Here is a 10840-nt window from a genome sequence, read left to right as displayed (position 1 = left end):
CCGGCGACCTCCTTTTCTCATTACTGAAGTAAGGCGTCTAGCATTTCCAACTCTTTCCTCTCTGCTGCTGCTGGCTGCTCTGACTCTGCCATCTGATTGTTTCTTCTCGTTGGAATCGCAGAGAAGAAACCAAGACTCAGAATTAGAGATGTAATCTTTTGGCATAAAAGCGTTTCATTTTATTTACACACTCTTTCAGGATTCGTGAGCTAAGACTGAGGTCCAACGCTGGTCCTAAAAGACTCGTTTATTCGTGCTTAAACTTAAATAATATTTTGGAAATATCGACCATTCTGGTGTCTGCGCAGAAAGACCGGAGAATTCTGTGGCTACAAATGACGACTTTCAGCATCAAAAACAGCCCTCAAAACTATTTCTGACAACTTTTGACAACAATGAATCTCTAATGTTTGTTGTTGTGGCAGCCTTGTTATTGTATTAGTGCAACAGTGGATCATCTTTCAATTGAAATTTCATTTTTATATATCGTTGATCATTATTTGTTTAGAAAGTCTTTCTTGATCGGAATCTAAAACTCGAACTTTTCCTGTTCGTCTAAATCAGAAGTCCTTTTCAAAGAGAGAAAAGCACATTTCTCAGAGTTCATCAAAGAAAGACGTTTTTAAAAAGTTTCAAGAGACTTTTAAACAACTATAAACATTTAGTAACAATGTACTTTTATCCTTGTTAAAAAAAAGTATGTTGCAAATGGAAAAGGTACCTCCTGTTTAAACAATTTATTAGATTTGTTCCTTATTATATTATACTGCACTTTGTTTCATTCCATCTCTGCTGGTCTGTCCTGTATTTACTGCTGTTTTGGAGCTGCGAGGGCTGCATGAAACTCTAAATATCAGCTTTTGTAAAACGATGTTTGCTTCTAAAAACAAGCAAATTAAGGCCAACTTCCTGTCAGGTCAAGCGGCCATAACGAGCTCACATCTAAATTATTGAGCACATTTGATGTGCGCAATGGATTTTGACTACTATCAGGATTATTTGCGTAGAAAACAATTTGATATGATGAGATTATAGATCAAATGATTTGCTGCTGCACATAAGCATCTCTCTGTTCAGATCATTATTCACTTGTTTGTTTCTAATTTGTTTTGCTGTTTGGTAAATAAATACTTGATGTTGTCATTGAGGAATGGACGTTTATCACTCAGTCAAATGATTTAGCATCATTGCTCTTTTAATTTCACTAAAGAGAGACATTATAAGCAAGTGCGTGTCGTGCGAAGACAAGCAACACGTGCGTAAAAGGGCATTTGGAGCGTTTTACGCACTTGTGTAGTCACACCAGGGACGCTTTAATGAAGGCTGTGGAGTGACCTTAAAGCAGGTGGCAGGCCAATATCTTTATTTATGAACCTCGGACAGATGGTGAGGCTCAGCATGTCTCTTTGCTGGAAATAGGAGACGATTTCGAAAAGCTGGTTTTCGGATCGAGTCAAATCACGCGACACATAATCTGTAATCGTAACTGCACAATCAGCCAACCAATTCTAATGCAAATTTTTTTTACATTTTCTGATCTGTTAAAAGCGTATTATGCAGGTTACTTTAGAACAGATCATCAGCAAAAGTCTAAGCCAGAAATGAGCACTTAAAGGAGAAGTGAATTGGCCTATATTTAGCACTTTTCCTGCAATAAAATACCGAAGTAGAAAACAGACCAGGAGGCTGTGTTGCTGGTTCACAGGAAAGTCCGCGGCAGAGTGTTGATTTAATGTACAAAACAAGGACACAGTTTCTCCCGCCGATAGACCTGCCCCCTGTTCAACAAACAGGCTGTGTCTAATTCACACACGCGTCCTGACACGCACGCACACGGAGTTTATATTTCCAGCGCCAGGCCATGTTTATCCAAGAGCTGCGGAGTATAAATCCAACGTCTGTGCTGCTGCGGCCTCGTATCATTCCGACACTTACTCTCCGGGGAGCTTGGAATAACTGCCAAACCTTCAACAGTAGCTTGTTTGGGGGGGCGAGGTCAAGACTTGCAGAAAAGCACTGTGCTACACTCAAGCTGAACCTCTGCGCATATACGTAAATTCGCTTATATTGTAAAAAATACTGAACTTCCTTCCTCCACTTTGAATAATGAGATGTGGTATTATGGCAAACCTCGAACCCATGAAAATGTGGCAACAGGGGGAAACTCCTGAGACTCCTTTTATTTTGAAAAACTGGGGTTTGGCAAAGTTTTCAGGGCCTGTCTTTTATGTTTCATTTCTTTGATTAAGAGTAAACAAAAAAAATCCCCCAATGGTGAGGTCATAACTCTGACTGCATGTAATAAAAAAGCCAACCAAGATAGCAGCACCTCCTTGTTAGAAATACAGTCAGTAGGCCTAAAGATGTTGTTGCCTGGTGAAGTAAGGTCCATCAATACACCTCTGGCTTCTCTCTGCTGTTTCAGGTCCCCGCTGTTGGATTTCAAACGTGGGACAAACGGAGGAGAGAGTGACGGGGAAGTTAGGAGGGAAGTGACACCGGGTGAGTTTGGCGCAGAGAATTGCGCATTAGCAGGTAAACTGGGGTCCAAGGTGCGCACTGAGCCGCCTATGATACCAACTACCCGGATGGAAAGAACTTTAATGTGGAACCCTCACAGAGTTTTGCAACGGAGGCTGAGAGTAGAGACAGACTGGCAATTTATATTATAACTTAGAGGAGGCCAAAGAGACAGATCAGACAGCAGTCAGCCGACACTCCGTGCATCACTGTAGTGAGAAACAGGAACAAAGGACCCGACAGGTAGAGATAAGCATTAGCAACAGGCCTTGCACCCTCTGCGCAGCTGGAGGCTTGTGTGTGTAGGAAGATGTCCAGAGAGGAGCAAAGCATGTCGGAGGTTGAGCTCAGTCCCGGGATGTCGGATGACAGTCGCTCGCTGTCACCGGGTCATTCCTCTGGTGCAGCCGGCGGCGGGGACTCGCCTTTCCCCGGGCAGCAGCAGTCACAGGAGGACGGACTGGACGACACGTCGGCGGGATGCTCGTCCGCCAAGTCCGACGATGAGGACGAACGCTTCCCAGCAGGAATTCGCGAGGCGGTGAGTCAGGTGCTCAACTGTTACGACTGGACCCTCGTGCCGATGCCCGTGCGCGTGAACACCGGAAGCAAGAACAAGCCGCACGTGAAGAGGCCCATGAACGCCTTTATGGTTTGGGCTCAGGCCGCGCGGAGGAAACTGGCAGACCAGCACCCACACCTGCACAACGCGGAGCTCAGCAAGACCCTGGGGAAGCTCTGGAGGTGAGCATTGTATAAAGACACATTAGGATAAATCTGAAGCTTTGAGGAAACATTTACTGAGGCACTGAAGAGTTTTTATAATTCTTGGTCATGTAGATGGAGTAAATGGAATCAGCAGGCATTTTCACAACTTACAATATTTTTGAAGTATGACAAGAGTAACCTTGTGATTAAAATGTCCTGCCTCTTGTGCAAAGAACTCTTAAAGTTTCTTATTTTAAAGCTCTGTCAGACCGTCCTGTTTTCTCACAGATAATAAGCACTATTTGCTGGCGAGATGGTCAAAGAGGTTAAATTAATTAACCTTGTGGGGATTTAACGTTAATTTGATAAAGACTTGACCTTGGGCTCAGGCATGATTGGTTAACTGGCCCAGAAACAGATGAACAGGGAGGCTAAGGGAGGTCAGGGGTTTCTCATGCCATTACTGCCAGCAGAATTACTAAGACGCTCAGTTTGCAGACAGGATGCATCTTTGGCCTTTATTATTTCATTACTGTCCACTGGCAGGCAGGACATTCCACGCAGCTGTGCAGATGCATATAACATATACTTCAGCAAAAACCCAACAGTGAGGCCTTATTCTGACTTAGTGCTGGGATTAGTCTCCTCTTCTTTAAACCGTAAACAATCCCATCTAACAAAATCTTTTGTTTTTAATCGAAGGCTTCTTAATGAGAGCGACAAGCGACCCTTCATTGAGGAGGCCGAGAGGCTGAGGAAGCAGCACAAGAAGGACTATCCGGACTACAAATACCAGCCAAGACGGCGCAAGAATGGAAAGCCTGGCTCTGGATCAGGGAGTGAGGCCGACGGCCATTCGGAGGGTGAGGTCAGCCACAGCCAGTCCCACTACAAGGGCCTCCACCTGGAAGTGGCTCTGAGTGGGGGAGCTCAGTCCCCTCTGGCAGATGGGCACCACCCTCATGCTGCAGGTGGGCTGCAGGCTCCCTCCCACTATCCCACTAACCCCCCCGTCACACAGTTTGATTAGTCTAGATACAACTGGACTCTGTGGTTTACAGATAGATAATTGTTTGGGTCTGCCAAGAAAACCACTCTAACTATATGTTTTCTTGTGTCTTTACAGGTCACAGCCCTCCCACGCCCCCCACCACTCCCAAGACGGAGCCTCAGTCTGTGAAGGTAGGGGATGGAAAACGGGAGATTGCTGGGAATGGGGTCTCCCGTGGCGCAATGGGAGCAGAGGGTAGTTCAGGTACTCCAGGATCTGGGAAACCTCACATCGACTTTGGTAATGTGGACATTGGTGAGATGAGCCATGAGGTGATGGCCAACATGGAGCCTTTTGATGTCAATGAGTTTGACCAGTACCTTCCCCCCAATGGACACCCTGGGGTTGGGCAGAGTGCTGGAGCCGGAGCCACTGCAACAGCTTCTCCAGCGTCCCCGTACACCTATGGCATCTCCTCAGCTCTGGCAGCAGCCAGTGGACACTCAGCGGCCTGGCTCTCCAAGCAGCAGCAGCAGCAACATCACAACCCCCCTCTCAGCTCAGATCCCTCCAAGGCCCAGATCAAGAGCGAGGTCGGAGGTGGTGCTGGTCACTTTGCAGAGGCAGCCTCAGCCAGTTCCCATGTCACCTACACTCCCCTCAGCCTTCCTCACTATAGCTCTGCCTTCCCTTCACTGGCCTCCAGGGCTCAGTTTGCTGAATATGCTGACCACCAGGCATCAGGGTCATACTATGCCCACTCCAGCCAGGCCACAGGGTTGTACTCTGCCTTCTCTTACATGGGGCCCTCCCAGAGGCCTCTGTACACCACCATCACTGACCCAGCCAGTGTGCCGCAGTCACACAGTCCCACGCACTGGGAACAGCCCGTCTACACGACACTGTCGCGGCCATGACAGATAACGAGACCAGCGGGCACTTGTGCATGTTCAGCCCCCATGTCGGACCCAAGGAGCAGCAGCAACCTCAATGTTGGTGATACTGGTGGTTATAGTGGTCTGGGTCAGGGGGAGTGGGCAGGCATTGGGAGGGCAGGCTGGGGAGGCAGGAGGGAAGAAATCCCATTCTGCTCTTGCCCAGAGGCAGAAATGCTGTCACAGCAGGATGAGCTTGGAGCATATTGGGTTTGAAGCGTGGATGATTCGGGGCGCAGAGTGTAGGATTCAGAGAATGTTTTACTTTGGTGGCGTCTAAGAAAAACACCATCCACCACCACCATCGCAGAGTTCCAGGTTAGATTGACTCCAGCAAAGCCTCTGGTGCTCCAACACATTTGGCAGCGTTCATTAGCGGTAAAATGTCCCTGGCTGTTTGGTGATTTCAAGTGTATCAGAGGAGGCACATGGATGTCTCCCACAAGCCACAAAGGGGTCAGAAGCAACTGGGACCATGGTAGACAATGAGAATTAGCAAGACCTTGATCTGTATTTGTGAAGGGTGTGACTTCAGAGTCATAGGCTGTGGTCCATTCACTTCTCAGGCAAGACTGACCTTTTATCAAACAGATGTTTCTTTTGTATTGGAAATCAAGAAATACTTTCTGTTGTTTTCTGAGGCACATTTGTCCCTTTCTAATTCAAATGATGCTGTGTTCACCTAAAACGCCTTTGTACATACAATGAACCTGTTTGGAAGAAAAATGCCATAAAACCATGTTGAGGTTTTTTCTAAATGAAATGTATATTTTGTCAGATAACAATTGTCACGACTATTATCAGGATAGTTTTTACTATGTACTTGAAATTTAAAAAAATGTGTATTGATGCATACAGATTTGATTTGATATTTAAGAAATGACCAAAGATTTGCGACCAAAACTTGTAAAGAAGAAACAGATGTTCCAGATGTTTCTCCCAACATGACACTGAAAACTACCTTAAACTTTGTAGCCAATTAGTTTTCTCTTAATGATTTGACGAGACTCTTTGCCTTCTTTTCACAATGGCACTGATGTTGTAACGGTTTCCATAAGTATTTGATGTATTCATGCATTCATGATAATAATCCATTTTTATTGATCCTGCACATATTAGAAGACATGATAGACGCTTTTTCACCGCTTGCTGTCAAAAGCTTTTTGCCATTATTATCTCCACTGAAAGTCTGCACCACTGCCTTTTCCTTTATTACGCGTGTCCTTCGAAACATGTACTTAAAGCAGTATTTAATGTGAAACGTTTGGTTGTAGCCATGACATTTAAAAAGGCATCTGTGACGTGTTTTAATGTAGGAGATCCATTTCCATTCAGCCTTTTATTTATTTAAGATTTTAGACGCCAACAGTAGAAACAGTTGCCGGAGATTGAGGTAGTAAAGCTTCCAGGAGATACGTTGTAACTCAAATGTGCCTTGACCTTCATCATATCTGAGAAGGAACAACCTATATATTACAGATTGAAAAATCTTTATTTACTTTTAGTTCATGTTGTGTCTTTGTTTCTTTTGATCTCTTTGTTCTACTGTACTTCCACGCCATTCAGTCCCTCTGAACTGTATGTAAAGTATCTTAATCTCCATCTAAGAACATGAAATGACAAATTAATGTCATTTGCTTTTTGTTTTTTTAGTATATCACTCAAATATTCTTTGTCACTACTGGACACAGATCCAAATCATATGCATGCAGCACTACTTGTTTTAACTCCTGGTCCATTGAAGCTTAAACCACATTTGTATTTAACCAGCACAATAATAAAACCCTTGATGCTTTGTGTATGATATATCTGTAATGTGACTTTTACATTTTGTATTTATATTTCTTTGTTTGTCTCTATTATGAAGAAAACTGTTGCCATTTAAGTATTTCATCATTTCCATTGTACAACTGCTGCCTGGACAGCACAGCAACACAACGTCTAAATTACAGCAAGCGTGAAAGTCTAAACATGTGATGATGACTAATGTTTTTTTCCTCTTATTTGAAATAAAGCTCTATTATTCCTGCTTTGATACACGTCTGCTTCGTGATACTTTCTTACATTTAAAGCAATAAAACAAACATCTCAGTCTGAGCTACAGTAAAGCCACAAAGACAAAATATGTCAATCAGATTTTCAACAACATATTTAGGATCATAAAAATGTTCCTCTTGTTCTCGTGAATATGAAGGTGACAAAAACTAGTGACTCAGCCATAACTCACATTCTGCAGCCTACTCTCAGCAGAGGTGAGCTGGACCTGTGTAGGTGCCTCGTTTGTGCAGACCCTGTGGGATGTCATCAGCCTGCATACATGTTGTGCAGCGTCATGGTCGGTAACTTAAACTAGAACTAATCCAGCGCCTGAAGGGCTCATGATTAGTTATGCATGCCTATATGCATATTTCAGGTTTGTTATGGTGTGCGTGTTTCTGAGTGTGTGTTGCGGGTTAAGCCTGACTCCTAATTCCCTCTTTTTAATCGGCTGTGTGATACTTTGGAAAGACAAAGAGGGCCATTGAAGGCGAGCTGGGGGAGGAGGGAAACAGGACAATAAGGGAGCCTTACCCATAACTGCCTGGCCTGTAGCTTCACCATCATACAAAGGGACTCTCATACTTTCTATGCACACCAACTCAGCGATCCTCGTTACTCACCCTCCTCTTCTCGTCCCCCCACACTCACTGCATCAACTAAAAAAATACGCCAAAATCTTTTTCAGGTTGGAGCTGAAATGGGATTAAAACAATCCAGAAGTAGAAATAAGAGGTAGGTAGTTATTTAAGTAAATTTATGTGACCATATTGTCAAAGTAGATGCCAAAAGTTGTGGCCTCAGGAACAGGTAAGAGTGGAGTGTAAGATGCTTAAAGGCGACATAAGTCACTTGCTCAAACTGGATTCAGTGGATAGCAAGAACGGATCAAAAGCACTGTTAGAGGGATGGAAGGGTGGCGTTTGTTTCTCCCACTGGAGGTCTGGTTAAACCAGTTATTACAGACGATCTGATGAATAATACTGTGTGAACTGACATAATAAATTAACCCTGGATCCAATATTTCAATCAACAATCAACTACAGAAACACAGTTGTACGATGATGACTGTTGTTCCCGAAACCGGAGAAGGTGGCGTCATCTAACAAGGAGATGAAAAACAGCCACAAAGAAAGACAGAACACGAGGGACAGATGGACAGAAGGGGAATAAGACAGAGAATAAGGCAGAAGATGTTAGTCGTAGCCTCCGCTGGTATAATGACGACCTGATGGTGGCCTCACTGTGGCTGGCGCTGCTGATTGTCACATGGGCTGCCCCCCTCCGTCCCATGAAAGGAGTGCAGTGACACCCCGAGGCGCTGTCCTCTCCAATCAAAAGACTCACAGATCAAAGTATTTTTTTCAGATTCTAATGACGTCACTGTGGTTACACACAATTATAGATATCAGAACAAACAAGATTCCCCCTGATAACCTTCAATTATTGTGAGATAGATAAGAAATCTTCATTAAATACCTCTAACTTACAGGTCAGGAAAAATGGCTTCTTCATACAGCTTGTGTCTTTGCCGTTTGGTTCCCTGGCATGATGTCTCTTTATGCTCAGTATATAATCAACTAGAGAATAAAGTATCATCACCTAAGCTGCTAACCCTCTCATCCTTACAAACGTTTAGCCCCCGCTATCTTTCAGCAGGCACTGACCCTCTTTCGACCAAAGCAACAACCCACTTTCACGAAACAATACAGTGACTGTTAGGCTGCTTTGTGCGCGTGCTTATGTGTTCGTATGGTGAAAGAGGGGGGAGACACAGACAGCATCATGTTTACACACAGGAGTAAACGTGCCTATCCCTTTGAGACGGCTCCTCAACATGAATTCAAAGTTGTTTGAAGAAACGTGTTTTAAAAAGATCATCAAGATCAATTCTTAGTAGCGACTATTTATGGATGAGTTTGGGAATTTCCCACTTGCTTTCAACACAATTGTCCAGAGTGTGAAGTCATGGATTTATTTTTTTCAATAAATCTCAACTGGTAGAAGGACAGTGAAGTCAACGAGGAGGTTACAACTGAACTAAATGCTTGCTTTGATGGTAAAGTTTGAGTAAAGAGGAGCAGTATTTGACTTGTATATGGTGTTTGTGTATTTTACAGTTAAAGGTATAAGAAGTAGGATTTTGCCTTGCATTTTGTCAACAACACATTCAAACTGGGCCCCTCCTCTTGGGCTCTTCGTCACTAGAAGCTCACTCTCACTCTCTCGTGTAAGAACACGCCCACCCCGCTGAGCTTACAGTGACAGCATCACGGTTAGCTTTGCACTAACATGCTAATCGCTGGTTAGCTTGTCCTACCTGGTTTGAGGCACCTACCTGTCCAACATAAAGAAGGCCAACTCTGCATCGCTCACCATGTTCGCTGGTCTGAACAGGGCCCAGTTGCTAATTTGAACCACTCCCATACATCACCTGTATGTGATTGGCTCAGGGAACCACAACAGCACCCCTCCTGAAAAAGTCCCGAACAAAGCAAAACAAAAGAATAGATGCAGAGGGAAGGGTCTCACAAGGGTCTGCACACCGACACACGTGTATAGAGGCCCATAAGTGATGATTTATATCATATTATATGTAAAAGTCTATACTTTATTTTTCTAGGAAAACTTACTTCTTATACCTTTCACACATTTTAAGGGGAAGAGATATAAAACGACAGAGGTTGAGCTTGTTAGTTGGATGTGTGGGTTGAATGTCATGTTTTCTGTCTTTCTGTTCTTGTGTTATTGCTGAGAGTCTTTTGATGTTGTGGATATGTAAAGTGCATACTGTTTTTATTGAGAAATTAAGTTACAATAACATTTAAAAAAAAAAAAGAAATATCACCTGTGAAATTTGTAGACCTACAGCTAACTCCTACTCAGCGTAATAGGAGTTACTTGTGTCGCTGTGAGTTAAAAGCAGTCTACAGCTGAACAAAGCTGAACAGCACAATCTGCAAGTGGAAACATTATGATTTCTGAGACCAAGGTTATTTAATAAGAAGAGAATAAGTTAACGTACGAGGGATAAAATGGGATGGAGTAACCGGACTCAGGTCAGCAACCTCAATTCCAATCGGACATGAAGAATAAAAGAGAAATTTAAATCCCACGGACTGTGTTGGAAATAACTGATTACAAGGTAATGGAAAACACAGGGTCGTTGATAGACGTGCCATAGCTACTAAACAAAGAGTCAAGAAGACTCATAAGAAGAGAATGTTAATGTTAATAAGGGATAAGACCTTTTAAGCATACTGTTGTAGTGTTCTGACCGGCCCTGAACTTTTTCTTTTCTTTTAATGTTTCTAATGCTTTGTTCTAACTGTGTAATGCACTTTGAATTGTTCTGTGTATGAATGGTGTTTCATAAATAAACTTACCTTGCCTTTTATTTGGCAGACTTATAACCGTGCTTATGTTTGTGACACAAAAGAAAGCTCACTAAGTGGAAAAGAGGACATTTTAAGACTCTTAAAGGGATAGTGAACATTTTTTTGTTGTTACGGAAAAAGTGATTAATTACTTCTAAGCCTGAATTTGACTTGGTGGGACATATTGTCGAATCAGGAAAATTAAATAACATTGTTAAAGTTGAACCGAACCGAAAGCTCAATGTTTAATAACAGACATGAACTTTTATACA

At 43.2% G+C, this 10840-nt stretch overlaps 1 protein-coding gene across 1 annotated transcript; it reads left to right on the top strand.

The window, feature by feature from the left end:
* sox10 (SRY-box transcription factor 10) lies at positions 1–5140 on the top strand. Its single transcript, XM_069675786.1, has 5 exons — positions 1–28; positions 2426–3264; positions 3931–4199; positions 4355–4453; positions 4493–5140. The coding sequence occupies exons 2-5, from the start codon at positions 2831–2833 to the stop codon at positions 5134–5136; spliced, it is 1446 nt and encodes a 481-aa protein (XP_069531887.1). The 5' UTR covers positions 1–28; positions 2426–2830; the 3' UTR covers positions 5137–5140.
* Positions 5141–10840: the final 5700 nt, after the last annotated feature.

The sequence above is a fragment of the Semicossyphus pulcher genome, unplaced genomic scaffold (genome assembly GCF_022749685.1).
Source record: "Semicossyphus pulcher isolate SPU_LCO1_2020_fin unplaced genomic scaffold, fSemPul1.0.p SCAF_25, whole genome shotgun sequence".
Lineage (NCBI taxonomy): Eukaryota > Metazoa > Chordata > Actinopteri > Labriformes > Labridae > Semicossyphus > Semicossyphus pulcher.
The sequence above is the reverse complement of the archived record's forward strand: the minus strand, read 5'-3'. Positions and strand labels throughout refer to the sequence as shown.

What these genes read in the sequence shown, in the direction of transcription:
- sox10 (XM_069675786.1), top strand. Translation starts at nt 2,831, where the DNA reads ATGTCCAGAGAGGAGCAAAGCATGTCGGAGGTTGAGCTCAGTCCCGGG. An exon ending in ACCCTGGGGAAGCTCTGGAG is followed by an intron (nt 3,265 to 3,930) that starts GTGAGCATTGTA and finishes TTTTAATCGAAG; the next exon opens with GCTTCTTAATGAGAGCGACA. An exon ending in TGCTGGGAATGGGGTCTCCC is followed by an intron (nt 4,454 to 4,492) that starts GTGGCGCAATGG and finishes CAGGTACTCCAG; the next exon opens with GATCTGGGAAACCTCACATC.